Genomic DNA, 15,587 nt, shown 5'->3' with positions numbered 1-15,587 from the left:
GGGGTAGGCAACCTTGGCCCTCCAACTGTGATGAAACTACAAGTCCCATAAGACATTCATTGCAAGACCCTGACAATCACAGGCATGACTCCTAGAGGCAGAGGCATGATGGGATTTGTAGTTTCACCACAGCTGGAGTGCGGAGGTTGCCTACCCCTGGACTAGAGTATAGGGGCCAAAAACGTGAAGACAACGAAAGAACAGCAGGGTTGGCCTTCATTATTCAGGAGCAGATCTAGTGAAGAGCAGCATTGACTTAAGGCCCAACTCCAGACAAAAAAAAACTCCCTTTCCTCATAGACCTTTACAAGAATACCTTCTTTAATTCAGACAATTATGTCATGGGGTGGGAGGCCTGCGGACACTAAAGAACAGAGGGAAGTGTAGTGAAGGAAGTCTTGGACATATTACACTTCCCCAAGGAGACAGAAAGATGTTTCCTGGAGTCCTTCAAACAGGCATGAGGTTAAAATCATAATGATAAGAACATAGTGTGCATCATTCATCAATACATTCCCAGCTGTGCTTTGTATTGTTGGATTTGACTCGAGATCATGTTGGATTCGGTATACAAGTCTAATCAATGGGTATGTCTGCTTCTAAGCTCTACTATGCTTATATATATTGCTTTCTATCCATCTTAAAGGAAGCCCCATTGAGAAAAAAACATAAGCTGTCTTTGCTTGCCCCCCTCTTCTGAAAATGCTAGATGACTGGCTGATGCAGTGGCTCCAATCCTGAGCCAGAACAAGTACATGCTTTTAATAATGCTGACTTCACTGCCTGCATATTTGTTTCACGTCAGTGATCCAGAAAATATCAAAGCCATTTGTATTGGCATAACAGACAGAGAATTTGCATTTTCAGAAGTGGCTTAGTAACGGAAACCTACTGTACATACTTTTTTTTTTCTGCCCAGGCTTTCTTTACTCTTTGTCATAACCTTCTCTTTTGCTAGTTTGTGTTCTTTTATTGCAACCAAAGTATTTGAGTTTTACATTTAGAGGGCCTATTTATAAAGTATTGAATAGGACCTTCACCAAATATTCACTACAGGTGAATCAATCACTGTAATTTAGGGATCCACTTGCAGAACATTTGACAAATGTGACATGAACTGCTTTATAAATATACTCCTTAAAGTCAGTCCAATGAACAATGAGACTCAGTTTTCATAATTAGCGAATTTGAAAACCTATAATATTCGAGCGATCAGTTAAATAGAGTGCCACGCTGTGTTCAAGCGATCAGCCTTCTATTATAAGTCCCAGTAATGGAACCATGTTATATGAACAAGAAAGTAAATCGTCTATTACAGAAACCAGTTGCATTCCAGCTGTCAATTATTCCATGTAGCAAAGCTAACACCTAATTGGTTGATTTACCAGCACCATTACTTTACTTTTGCTTTAGTGTTAAATCGCTGTAACCTCAGAAATACTGAAGCAGGGAGAACTGGTAACCTTTGACCTGGGGGGCCAAACCCAACAACTAGCCCCTTTAATGGTAGGGACATATTTCTGGGCTAATTAAAGCATATAATAAAAATGAGGCGACTCATTGGTCAGTGGGTATGGTGAAGGCTGGGTGTTCCTAAATAACATGGTTAATTGGGACACAGTTTACTTTGCGACTCTGACATGACATCTCAGATTTTCAGGGGAAGTTGGTGCTGGAAGACTTCCCTATGCCACATGCTGTGATCCCAGGTCTGAACATACAGCAGGTATCTACAGTGTATAATGCCCACCACCATGTGTCACTGGCTGCGGGTCCAAATCTATTCTGAGTGCTGAAGTTTTGCTTAGGGCCACCAACTCAACAAATCTTTTTAGTACTGGCCCAGGAGGCAAATGCCCCCAGTCCAGTCTTTCCATTTATTAAATTATTCTACATAAGGGGGTACCTATTATTACACTAGTATACATAATGTATCATTGTGCTGGAAACACTATCTCAGACATTTTTTCCCTACGTAATGAATCTGACTCCCTCTTTCCTTTTCTTCAGATGTAGTAAGAGTGTGAGAGAAAGGACTCAGTGAGTTCCTACATGTCACAAAGTGCTTGAGGCAGCCTTATCCCTATGAACAAAAGTTATACAGGCAAAGTCTGCATGATAGTACAAAGTATAAAAGCAATATGAAGTACCCTTACCTTAGTGATCTGACTACAGTAAACTGAGATCTGATCAGTTGCTGTGACCTTTAACCTCTTTATTGAATGAGCACAACAGTATGTAGAGTGGCCCTGTGCATCAACTGACATTGACCAATCAGATGGTAGCTTTCCTTAGGTTTGCCATTTTATTCTACTGAAAGCTAAATGATGATTGGCTGCCATAATCTCTGTTCTTTACACATAAATGTCTACCTGTATGATGTAAAAAAAAAACAAAAATGGAACTTCTGTTTATAAGAGAAAAGAGACACATAGGGGGAGATTTACTAACACTGGAGCACACATAATCTGGTGCAGCTGTGCATAGTAACCAATCAGCTTCTAACTTAAGCTTAATCAATTAAGCTTTGACAATAAATCCTGGAAGCTGTTTTCTATGCAGAGCTGCACCAGATTTTGTATGTACCAATTTTAGCAAATTGCCATAATGCCATTTTTATACTTACCGTATCCCTCAGCTTCCATGGTGGAAATACCAACAGAGACTCATTTGCCTGTTATTTAATAACACTAGACCTCATCTAAGATCTAGAGGAAAAGGTGTCTAGACTGGGACTCTCCTAGTGGCTGATGAAATACTTAATTCTTGCCCTGATCTAGAAATGGGAATCTGATTGATATGGGTAACACATCTACCTACCTTCCCATGTTCTACATATTTTTACATAATTATGCCACAGAGAAAACCATAGCAGATATGTCCCCGGTTCTCAGTGCCATATTGTTGTAGCCTGCTCTGGAATAAGGTCCTTCTATAATGGTTTGTAATCATTTTTGTGGTCTGAAAGGAACTTTCTTCATCAATGGATCCACGATTTAGTGCAGTAGGTGTCATTTGTCCTTCTAAATTACTCTTAGATGGTCCAGAGTTCTCTGTGCATCCCAATCTTGTGCGTTTGCTTAACCGGAAGGCTCCTGTTACAAGTTCATAGGAGTCCTGGCTTGGAGGGGTCAATTTGTGTTGACCTGGTATTATCCACTGCGGACTGCATTATGGGAAAGTACAAGTCATCCATGTTTGGCATCACTAAGATTTTCTGCCATTGGGGAAAAAAAGGACACAGCTTAAAAGCCAAGTATATTACTTTCCAAAAATACAATACAATACTTACATCAAAAATTGGAATCGATCATACTATCAATAATGGTTCAAAATTGGCCAAAGAATTGCTGAACATTGAAATTTTCACTGTATGAATGATTGATTATGACCATGTGAGCCTGTTCTTTCACTAGATGCAAACATACTAGAACATTTTTATTAGTCAGACAAAATTCACTGAAATACAGAAAAAGTTGCTATCTTTGCAAGCTAGAAGAAATTACTTCTTGCCTTAATAAAGTGTAATTTGCACAAAAAAAAATATAGATGTCTTAGCATCAGACATATTTTTTTAGTTAAAGTCGAATTGAAGTGAACTTATACTTTAAATTGGTTAAATATATTCAGTTGCATCAAAGCAAAGTCTTAAGCCTCGTACACACGGTACAAAAATCAGAAGGGGAATCATCGTTTGACAGGCTGTTGTCCGAAGTTCTTACCGTTGGTACGCTCCTTTCAACAATTGTTTTCCAATGACTGGCTAGTAAATTTTTGTCAAATGACAGCTCCACGACATATTTTCTGATGGTGAGTACACAAATCCGTCACACAAAAGTCAAAAGTACAAACACGCATGCTCAGAATCAATGCTCACCAAACACGAGATTAACAGAAGGTGCCCAAAGGGTGGTGCTCATGAGCTGAAATTCTTCATAGTACGTCACTACGTTTGTGTTTGTGGCAGGACAATTTGCGTAACATTAGTATGCAAGACAAGATCCTGGCACACGCCCGTTTGACAAAAATCAGAAGCTCTGTTGTCCAACAATCGTACCGTTACAGTTGGTTTCCTTTAGAAAGTAGCCACAGCCTGCAGAGATCTAACACGCCCTTGCTGAGCCAGAATTAGAACTCTCAAATCAGCAAAGCTCTTGCTCTCTACTGATTGTAGAGCTCTAGCCCTGACTCAACAAGTGGCATGTCAGATCTTTGCAGGGAGACCACTGCTTCCACACAGAGTCTTTTTTTTACAGAATGCTGGCAGGGGACAGACTTTTCCACTCAGGCTCTCGCTACTCTCTAAAAAGAACCAACTGTAAGACTTTGGGCAGCTTTTGTTTTGATGCATCTGGAAAGTAATTAGCTCACCAAAACTGGCCATACACTGTTACTGTTCAGCCAACATGTCCCTTTGGCAGAAGTCGATTAAACAATCAACTTCTTTCGAGCTGGGAGCCCACATGCTGATCAAAATTTGGCCAGTCATTGCTGGGCAATTTTAGACTGACAGTTAATACATAAGTAAAGGCAAAACTTTTTTTTATAGTGTAAAATAGAGGGGGGGGGGGTGGATTAGAACACCTGCCAGTTTTTATTGCTTTCTGTCCCCTTGGAAATTCACCCTCTCTATTTGTCCTGTTGACCATTGTCATTGAAAGTGAAAGTAAAAGAAAATCCCAAATTTTGGGTTATCCCCAGAACACTAACAGGTGGAAATCTCCCAATGGAGACACTATCTGGGGATCCCCAAGAGATTCCCTTACTTTGCTGGATTTTCTTTCACTTCCTGTTTGGCTATGGGGGACAGGAAGTGAAGGTAAATCTCCCCAATGGGACAAAGATGGCAAATATAAACCTTACAGGGGTTATAACCTTTCCTTCCACTATCCAAAATGAAAAAAATAAGTTTTGCCTATACAGTAGTTCTACTTTAAGTTGGTCTTTAAATGCCCAAGCAGATCTCCAGCCAAAAGCTTCTTTTATTATTTTACTTTACTTTTCACAAAGGTGCCTCTACTTTCATGCACTGTTAATTACGGAATTGCTCATGGCACCATACAGGCTTTCACCATGAAGTAAGTGTACATGCAATTTTGGTAGACGTGATATATTACAAGTCAGGTACCTGGAACTCATCTTGTAGTTTCTTCTCTATCCATTCAGTGACATGTATAAATGTGACTTCTCGTTCTCCAAGCTTTGGGACAACCTTCATCTCCACTTGTGGCGGTGATCGAAAGCTGTACCTACAATATATGCTGATGATTGTTACTTCGAATATGAACTCTTGTCAACACAGCAGGAAAACGTAGAAAGTTAAGTCTAAACTATTGGAAAAATCTTAAGTATGGAAGATAGCTACCCGGTAATTAACAGACAAATCTGTATCCAGCATAATGCAGAATGCTCATCTCTGGAACTTTAACTCTGATAATGTTAAAAACTCGTCACAACTGATCAATAGCAAAGTTACACATTAAGCTCTTACCATATGCGGTCAGTGGGGGGAGGTGGGATATTGATGGCCAAGGTTCCTTCCAGCTCCTGGACCTCCACAGTCAGCAGCAGAGGGGTATTGGACATTTCCTCCATCTTCCTTTTAATGTACTCATTTTCTGTTGCCCTTTGGAAGTATCGTGACTTAGCGATCTTATCTACAAAGCGAAGAATTTTCCGGCTGGTACTGTTCCCACCTGGGAAACTGCAAAAGGAGAGTCAGCTATAAAGAGAACCCAATTTAAAACGTGAAATCAAACTTCTGCACTTGGTGGCCATGCTAGATTCGTGTAGCTGACAATATCCTCTTTAGTGGGGATATTTTCTGAAGGACCCTAAGTCTGAGCTTGGGAAAACGTAGGCTATGTTCTCTGGTTAAAGCAGCACCATCTCTGTGATCCTACATTCATCATACCATAAGTGCAAGGAGCCACAGCAAAGAGTCATGTGACATGATGACGCAGTCCCACCTGGAAGCATTGTGATTACCTTGCAGTGGAAGTTATAAAGCTCAGATGAAGAAAAATTGACAGGACCCATGAGTTTAACAGTCTTTATTCATAGACAACATTCTTCATCCACTACTTTTTTTTATCCCATGTCTGGAACTGCAGTTTTTTCCTATGAAATGTTAAAGTAATCTATCACTTTGTAGATAATGTGACCACTGGTTCATAAATCTTCTTAGGCTCCCTTGCTTTTTGGAGTCCAGTTGCTGTTCCTTCCTGTTTGATGTAGTGGTCAGATCTTGCTTCTGTAAAATATATCTTCCAACATTTCAAAAGCTAACGCAAAGGCCACATGTAGCAAGTAAATTAATAAACCTCCCAGCTGAAGCTAGAGAGAGCTCTAATGATTTGTAGTATGCCTTCAGGAGACCGAAAACCAACAAGTTCACAATAAACTTAGAAAGCAAGTGAGCAACAGTGTTTTGTACAGCCTCCCTGGAGTCTGTCACTTTACTGTAATAGCCGCTTCCCTTCTTTGTGACCTGTGACACTATGATCGCACCAATCCCGGACGAGCCCCCAAATGTTACAGGATTATCAGTGATCTGAGTGCAAGGTATGACAGAGATGCAGCCTGCAGTATCTGTATTAAAGAGGAGACACAAAACACTGTTGCTCACTTGCTTTCCAAGTTTAATGTGAACTTGTTGGTTTTCAGTCTCCTGAATTAGCACTACAAAGCATTAGTGCTCCCTCTAGCTGCAGTCTAGTAATAGCATTACAAGGAAGTTTATTCATTTACTTGCTACTTACACAACCTTATTTTACCCAAACCTTGGCCTATCCTGAATATAATTTGCACAACCATAACCATTTCACTAAGCCAAATCTCTTTACATATCATAGTTAGGACTGATTATCCTGGTGGGATGTATGATGGACAATAGGACCAACTTAACCGAAATAAGAACTATTTCCCCCCACAAAGAAAGGCATATTGTGATTTACTGTACCTGTCAGTATTGTTTGGGTTTGCTCTGTCTCCCAGAGTTCCCTGTGTTTCTGCTGCTGGGATCTCTTCGTCTTCTGATGAGCCAGCGCTTGAGGACTCTTCATCACTATCAGTGAAAATCCTGGCTCTTGGCATCATTGCTCTAACAATAAAAATGCATTTTTTAAGCTGATTAAACTTTATTTCATATTTCTGCCTCTGTTAACTGCTGATCACATGACCCAAATCCTGCATCAGAGCTCATATGGTTTCTGTTGAAGAGGCTTATGGGACTATAGTTCAGACAGAGCCATCCAATCCTCTGATCTTATGATTAGCGCCCTGGGTCCTGGTCACATGACCAGGATGGGAGGGACATCAGAGTACCCTTTTCAGCTGTGTTCCTTTTAGCTTCTATATATGTAACAACATAATGACCTTCCATACCTCACAACTTTTTGAGATGGAAATGAGGGACACCTATAAGCAAAAGTATGTAGACATAGGACGACCCCCCCCCCGCCATGCCCCCCTTAAATGAAAAATTATACAAAAAAAAGATTACTTAAACCCACAAGTATTTTTTTTTTTTACCACTACTATTCCTTTATACTGGCTTGTGAAATTTACAAAAGCAGCAAATTAGAAATTGGATGAGAGGTTTAGCACTGTGAAACACTTTTTGAAAGATAAAAAGTGCATTTTATGGTGTCCGGATGTGAGCCGAGAAGGACGTGTTGCTGTGGAGCTCCGCATATCCAGAAACTATCTATTGCCATACTCTGCACTAATCAACTTGGTGACCCTCCACATCAGCCCCATTGGTCCCTGGGCACCCCCTGCCACAATCACAGCCTATATTGTGGATCCTGGCTGGCCGCTGGTGTCATTATCTGGCCCGTGGCCGGCTCCACACAGCTAGGACCCGCCGCCATCTTGCGGCCTATGATACCACATTCATCCTCCACACTAGAGTGCCGCGAGCGGCGGCTTCACCATCATCCATCTAGGGCAGCTTCTCCAGAGTGGGTGGACTGGGAGTGAGCCATCGGAAGGCCGCCTGTAGATCCCCAGGGACTTGCTCGCCGCAACAGCGGCCCGCCGCCATCTTGTGGCCTACGAGGCCGTCTGCATCCCCCACGCCATCTGCTGCCATCCACTCCGCTGACTAACCTTGTGAGCCTCTAGGTCTGTCCCATAGGTCCCGGGGCTTCCCCTGACTTGATTGCAGCCTGAATTGTGGATCCCGTAGTGGCCGCGGCCTAGTGCGGCCTTGTGAAGCCTGTGAATCCCCGGTGTTTCCTGAGCCAGCTGCCCCGTGGAAGTGCATCGCGGCCGGTCCGACCCGGCTTCAGAGGCGTAGATCTCCTTTCAGCATCTGCCTGTCACTCATCCAAGGCCCTGCCACGGCCAGGGAGCTGTTTAACACTGCCTGCCTGAACTGTGACCCAGGCCCTGGTGTCTCCAATATCTGGCAAGTGCGGCCATCTTGGTACACCTCAGCAGATACTCAAGGCCTGCAATCCTTTCAATTAGGACCCCATCCCACCACCAGAGCCCCTTTACCAGACAGAGTGGTGTTCCAGCAGAGGACTGAGGTGGGTTTCATCCCTATGACTGCTGTGGATGGTAACAGCAGCCCGGATCCCATCATCTTACAAGGCGGCCATCTTGCTACACCCGACCTCAGCATTATAGAAGTTTCCCTTACATCTCTGCAAACGATCTGCTCCCTACATTGAAGTTAAAATAACCTAGCCTGAAAGACTATCTTCAGAGGTCACCATCATCTGGTGGCATGGACGCTTTTTTACCCCCCTTTTTTTTTCTTTTTTTTTTTAGTTAAAGGCACGCTTCTAGGGGGGCGTGGCCTGGACATGGCTGGCTGAGGACATGCATTTGCTGAGCTCCCGGCCGTTTTACCCCTACCCCAGCTATTTTAGCTTACGATCTTAAACTATGCACTCAGCCAGACGGAAATCCACAAAAAAGAGCAGCAAGCCGACCAAGTCTACCCCTTAGCCACCTACTTCGGGTGAACTTCGGAGGAGATTCCAGCTATCTCTCCTCGGCTTCCCAGAGCTAAAGATGGCGGCGGCACGTGCAGGACATACAGGGAGACAGGAGATGAACAGCTCCCCACCACTACAGAGAGACACACAAGCGGCAGACAGCTATGCCGGCTTCCCCACGGACCTCCGCTCTACATTTGGAGAACCTTCTCAGCCCTCAGGTCAGTCTCCTGGAGTAGACACAGAGCTCCGTGCTCTGTTACAAGCACTTCCAACTAAAAATGATATTGCAGCTCTTATAGCTACAGTAGAGGCTGCACACCGCAAAGAAATGAAAGCAGTGAGGGCGGATGTCAGCGCTCTGGCTGTGAGAATAGAATCAGGAGAGAGTTCCTTGTCAATACTAGAATGCCGAATGTCAGCTATGGAGGAAAACCAGAATATGCAGGCAGAAGCGTTACAAGAACAACAGCTACGCTTAGAAGAAATGGAGGACCGGAGTCGCAGAAACAATTTGCGCCTCCGGGGACTCCCAGAGGCCACAGGACCGGAAGATTTAGCTGACACAGCGATCGCCATTTTTCGCAGCCTCCCAGGTATAGAGCTGCCTGATCGTATTGTCATTGACAGAATACACTGTGCACTGGGCCCTAAACCCACTGATCCCCTAAGACCAAGAGATGTCATTTGTAGGGTACATCACTACGTGCATAAAGAACAGATCTTACGTAAGGCCTGGGAAGCGGAGGATCCCGAACTAGATGGTACCACAATCAAAATCTTTCCGGATTTATCACGGGCTACCCTACAGAGGCGTGCGATTCTGAAGCCGCTACTAGACCTCGCCAGACGGAAGGGAGCTACATACCGTTGGGGGTACCCACTGTCGGTAACGTTTAGGAAGGATCAGAGGAGTTTCACCCTGCGCAATCCAGAAGCGCTACCTGCCTTATTTACTTTCTTGGACACTGACCCTATTGACATGCCGAACTGGCTGGGACATCTCCCGCGAACACAAGGTCGTCCAACTTCCTCAGGAATGGGAAGTAATCTCCCACCAAGGCAATAACGGAACCGACGTCGACCCAGGGCATCCTCTCAGGAAGACACACGTGAGTCCTGAGTCATAAATTTACTTACACCATAGCTATTCATGAAGGAATGCTGCTTTGGAATTCTTGTTCCCCTTTGTTTGAGGTAGACTGTTCCCTCTACCCAAGAGTTAATCCTACCATGCCATAACTGTGGTAAAGTGAACATTTCTTTTACCTCTGTTGGAACGAAGAACAGCGGAATCTGCTCCTGGTTATTTCTGTTATTGCCAGGGATGCACTAAATTAGTTTGCTTGCTGTGGATATAGCCCACTACTTGAACTAGTCCACTACCTGTTGCAGGAAGCACAAAGTCATGTGACACTAACTTTAGTGTATGGAACTTATATGACGACAGACCTGGACAGTTCCATGTTACCTGAAAGGATTTATCCCATAAACGTATAAGTCTGCCTGTCATACAAGCTCAAATAGGTGACTTGTACCAGTATGCGAACACAGAAGCAGACACCTCAGGATAACAGAGAATCTCTGAGACACTAGCACTATGGGACCTGTTGCATGTAGTGACCTGCAGAGCCAGTTTTTAATGGCTAAGGGAGTGGTCTTTCTGGCTACTGGTTAGTGGAGTTAAGGAATGCTCTCCCAGCAGATGTCACACATCACACTAGATGTCGCAGAAGAATCAAGAGTCAGGTTGTATAATAAAGTCCAATAAGTTTTGATGTGTTCCGACAATAGTTATGTTGAGTTATAGCTCCAGGTTCCTTCTACAATACGGTTAGGCAGAATTGGGCAGAGTTACTGAATAACTTAGATGCTTGCAGTGTACTGATCCAAAGGATGAGTTCAGACATTAATTAAGAAGACTCACAATGTTTACTTACCTAGTCATAATCAATCCTGTTGGGTTGATCAGCTGACTGGTTTGACTGGTCTTACCTTGAAAAAATGCATAGTTAATACTTTAATGATTTTTTCTAGATAAGCTGGGGTGGGGGGGAAGACGGGAGTCTCACTTTTTCGAGCCTTGTCTTCCCTCTCTCCCACCTAGAGTAGCATATCCTCCTGGGGTACAAATTGTGCCTTTTGGGGGACATATGCAAACTACGTACCCTATTTTGGGGTTTTGAAATGGGCAAGGCACTAGGCCTGGTCTGTATCTTCTTTGTGTACTGATACTCTTATTTCTTTTCTTTCTATTCTTACTTCTCTTCCTCTTTTCATGCTTCACCTTCCCCTCAGTTTTCCCTTCCCCCTCCACTCCCTTCACCTATCCCACTGTAAGATGGTGGTTAGCAAAATTAAAGTAATGTCCCCAAATGTGAAAGGTCTTAACATACCAGAGAAGAGACGCATGTTGTTAGATGACTTAAAGCGAACTAATACGGATATCGCTTTTATCCAAGAGACACACTTTAAGACCAATAAATTACCATACCTACAAAATAGATACTTCCCGGTATCATACCACTCCATAAACCCGGACTCTAAATCTAAAGGAGTTTCTATTTTAGTCTCGAGTAAGACCCATTGGCAATTACAAGACTCAAAAATAGACCCAACTGGGAGATATGTATTTCTTAAAGGCCTAATTGGTACGACTAAAGTAACACTAGCAACTGTATATGCCCCTAATGAACAACAGGCCAAATTCTTGAAAGAGACTTTGGAAAAGCTAAATGACTTTAGGGAAGGTCAATTGATACTGGGAGGGGATTTAAATACACCTCTAATCCCATCAGCAGACACATCGTCAGGTAAATCTTCGATCCCACCAAACCAGCTGAAAAAGATAGCCCAAACACTACATAAATCTCAGCTTATTGATGTCTGGCGCTTACAACATTCAGGAGAATGAGACTTTACATTCTATTCAAATGTACACCAGTTATACACTAGGATTGATTACTTTCTGATCCCCCATACGCAGCTACATGCTGTGGAACAAACTTCTATAGGAAACAGGACATGGTCGGACCATGCACCGGTGTTCTTGAACTATCGCTTATCGGAGACTTTCTCTCCGAAACACCGCTTTTGGCGTCTAAATGAAAGTCTGCTACAAAACCCGGAAATACTGACAGAAGTAACGAAGGCAGTTAATTTATACTTTCAAGAAAATGACCAACCAGACTGTGACCCGGGAATATTATGGGAAGCTCACAAAGTGGTACTTAGGGGAATTCTCATATCTCACAGGGCCCGTATCAAAAGAGAGAGAAACAGACAGCTATCCCAATTGCTACTCGAACTAGCCACCCTAGAAGCCAGACACAAACATGCCCCTGTAGTGACCTCTGAGACAGAATTGATGACCGTTCGATGGAAAATAACAGACCTCTTACAATACAAGGCGAAAGCAGCCATACAGATATGTCATAAACAGACGTATGAATCGGGGAACAAGTGTGGAAAACTCTTAGCCAAAATGGTCAGACAACACAAATCAGCGACTTACATCCCGCACATCTCCACCTCTAAAGGTACAAGAGCAACCTTCCCCACACAAATCACTGAAGAGTTCAGACAGTTTTACTCTAGATTATACAACCTACCACAGGCAACCTCTTCCATAAATGAAATAGAAAACTATATCACGTCTTCCCAAATGACATCTCTCCCTCAGGAGATTAGAGATGACCTAGAATCTCCTATAACTTTGACGGAATTACAAACAGCCATTAAAACAATGAAACCAGGTAAAGCCCCAGGCCCCGATGGCTACACATTGCAATACTATAAAACACTTTTCCCTACACTAGGACCCCGTATGGTCACGTTGTTTAACAAAATAGGAGAGGGTAAAGCTTTTGCTAGAGAAACCCTGGGGGCCCATATTTCAGTAATTCATAAGGAGGGGAAGGATCTTGCGGTAGCTACAGACCCATCTCACTCTTAAACCTCGACCTCAAGCTGTTCACTAAAATTTTGGCGACTCGGCTGGCGCATCACCTCCAACAGCTTATCCACCTAGACCAAGTTGGATTTATTCCATCTAGGGAAGCTAGAGATGGCACTATAAAGGTGCTAAATCTAATCCATATCACCAGATCCAGAGGAATACCTTGTGTCTTCCTTAATACCGACGCGGAAAAAGCATTTGATAGGGTGAGTTGGCAATACATGTTCGCAGTGCTCAGACATATAGGTTTGGGGGGTTGATGCTCAGCCGAATAGCCGGTATATATTCCAATCCCACAGCGCAGGTGAAGGCGAATGGAGTCCTGTTGGATCCCTTTCCAATAACGAATGGGACAAGACAGGGGTGCCCCCTCTCTCCTCTTCTTTTTGTCCTCTCCCTGGAACCCTTCCTCTCCAGGATAAGATTAAATCCCGACATACAAGGAGTTTTGGCGGAACCCATGCAACATAAGATTTCTGCCTATGCAGATGACTTACTCTTCTCCCTGACCAACCCGGGGGTGTCCCTACCCAACCTCTTAAAGGAATTTGAAACTTATGGGAAAATGTCAAACTTAAAAATTAACTTTACCAAATCCGAAGCGATGGGAATCTCAATACCGACCAATGCCCTCTCAAACTTGCAGTCGAGCTTTAGATTTAGATGGACTAACTCAGCCTTGACCTACCTAGGTACGAAAATACCATCAGATCTGTCCCTACTATTTACCAACAATTTCCCCCCCTTACTCGATAAGATCAAAAAATTAATGGATAACTGGGATACTGGGTTACATTCGTGGTTTGGGAGGTGTAACTTAATCAAGATGAGTATATTACCCAAATTTTTATATTTATTCCAAACCTTACCCATTAAGACACCCACCACATACTTTAAACGAGTGCAAAATTTCTTTATGCAATTTATCTGGGCACATAAAAAAACGCGCATCCTGAGATCACAGTTATTCCTACCAAAACATTATGGAGGTGTTGCACTTCCGGATATAAAGAAATATTATCTGGCAGCTCACTTGGGCAGAGTAGTTGATTGGAATAGACATAAGGAAACTAAATTATGGGCACAAATAGAGCAACATCAAACCAAAATATCTTTACGGACAGCAATGTGGTGTTGGGACCTCCTTCCGTTGGAGTTGAGATCTCACCCCCTCATAGGCAACACTATTAAGCAAGGACTACATGCCACGTTACAGGCTTCTTTAACGACTAAAGAGTCTCCCCTGACCCCGATTCTGGGGAACCCCAAATTTCCCTCGGGACTCACACCTGGACAATTCCAATCATTAAAGAGCTCTAATTGTACTAATGCTTCACATTTTGTGATCCAAGACAAATGGCCCTCCATTTCAGAATTAGTAGACTCGACGGGTCTGTTTAATCTGCCTTTTTGGAGTGCGGTACAAATACACCATTTTCTTCTGGCCATTCCAAACCCTAAATCTTACTCTAGACCTTTGACTATGTTTGAAGAAATTTGCGTAGACACAGAACCATTACCACAGGTCCTATCTAAGATGTATACCTTGTTAAACACACCCCCACAACTGCCTAACTTGCCATGCATTACTAAATGGGAAACTGACCTTCAACGCTCTTTTACGACAGTACAGAAGCAGAACATGATTGCTCTCTCCCTTAAATCCTCAATATGTACTAAACTGCAGGAATCAAACTATAAGATCCTGACTAGGTGGTATTTAACACCCAGTCGCCTGCACTTGATGTTTCCCAATACGTCAAATATTTGCTGGAGGTGTCGCAAAGAGGTGGGAACGATACTTCACATGTTCTGGTCCTGTTCTAAATTGACAGATTTCTGGTCCAAGGTCCGCTCTATCTCCCAAAAGTTCACGGACTTTCAGATTCCAAATGACCCAGCATTTTTCCTACTCCATAAATCCTCCAAACCACTTAAAACATATAAAAAGTCCATTCTACGTCACTTAATAAATGCAGCCAAAGCCTGCATCCCCATGCTCTGGAAACAGCAAACCCCACCGACCACCTCAATGTGGCTACAGAAAGTAGAAGACATTAACAAGATGGAAGACCTCATATTGACAGCTCAAAACAGACAAGCAAATTATACAAAAACTTGGACATTGTGGAATATGTTTAAATATTCTGAGGAAGGGAAAGCACTTTTCGGTAATCCAGACCATTAAGGAATCACATAACATCTCCGACATAAAAGATCTATTTAAATATAGGTTTCCGCCGATACTCCCCCCCCCCATCCCATCCCCCAATATCCCTCAATACTTTCCCCTATTTCCTTCCACACCTCCCCTTCCCTACCCTCTCACTCCTATCTATTTTTTTCCTCTTTCTTATCTAATACTAACTTCTCTACTTTTCTGCCTTCCTTTTGGGTAGCTACCTTCTGATTAAAATAAATGAATATCTAAGAAAGACTTGGAATTCAGCTAGAAAACCTACTTAGAAGACTCCTACATGTCTTCACAGGAAAATATACCTTTTAGTAGCAATCACATGTTAACGGATTGGATCTCCTAAGTCTTTCTATATATATGTTATATATATGTTATATAATGCTATACTGTCGGGAGGCTGCGACCCCCTTGAACTGTTATATACCGCTCTGGTATGTTCGGGGCTTTGCCCCTTCTTTCTTTTATAAAACATCAATAAAAA

At 42.9% G+C, this 15,587-nt stretch overlaps 1 protein-coding gene across 1 annotated transcript in view; it reads right to left on the bottom strand.

Moving 5' to 3' along the window:
* Nucleotides 1-303: 303 nt before the first annotated feature.
* The window catches only part of LOC141148742 (testis-expressed protein 2-like), a 102,859-nt gene continuing 87,575 nt past the window's right edge, over nucleotides 304-15,587 (bottom strand). The window contains exons 9-12 of the mRNA XM_073636451.1: nucleotides 6,962-7,102; nucleotides 5,492-5,704; nucleotides 5,129-5,249; nucleotides 304-3,217 (exon numbers count right to left, since the gene is read on the bottom strand). Coding sequence (XP_073492552.1) covers nucleotides 3,107-3,217; nucleotides 5,129-5,249; nucleotides 5,492-5,704; nucleotides 6,962-7,102 — 586 coding nt within the window. The 3' untranslated portion in view covers nucleotides 304-3,106. The remainder of the gene's footprint in view (nucleotides 3,218-5,128; nucleotides 5,250-5,491; nucleotides 5,705-6,961; nucleotides 7,103-15,587) is intronic.

Source organism: Aquarana catesbeiana, linkage group LG06 (assembly GCF_042186555.1).
Source record: "Aquarana catesbeiana isolate 2022-GZ linkage group LG06, ASM4218655v1, whole genome shotgun sequence".
NCBI lineage: Eukaryota > Metazoa > Chordata > Amphibia > Anura > Ranidae > Aquarana > Aquarana catesbeiana.
Note: the sequence above shows the minus strand (reverse complement) of the source record. Positions and strands in the feature narration are given on the sequence as shown.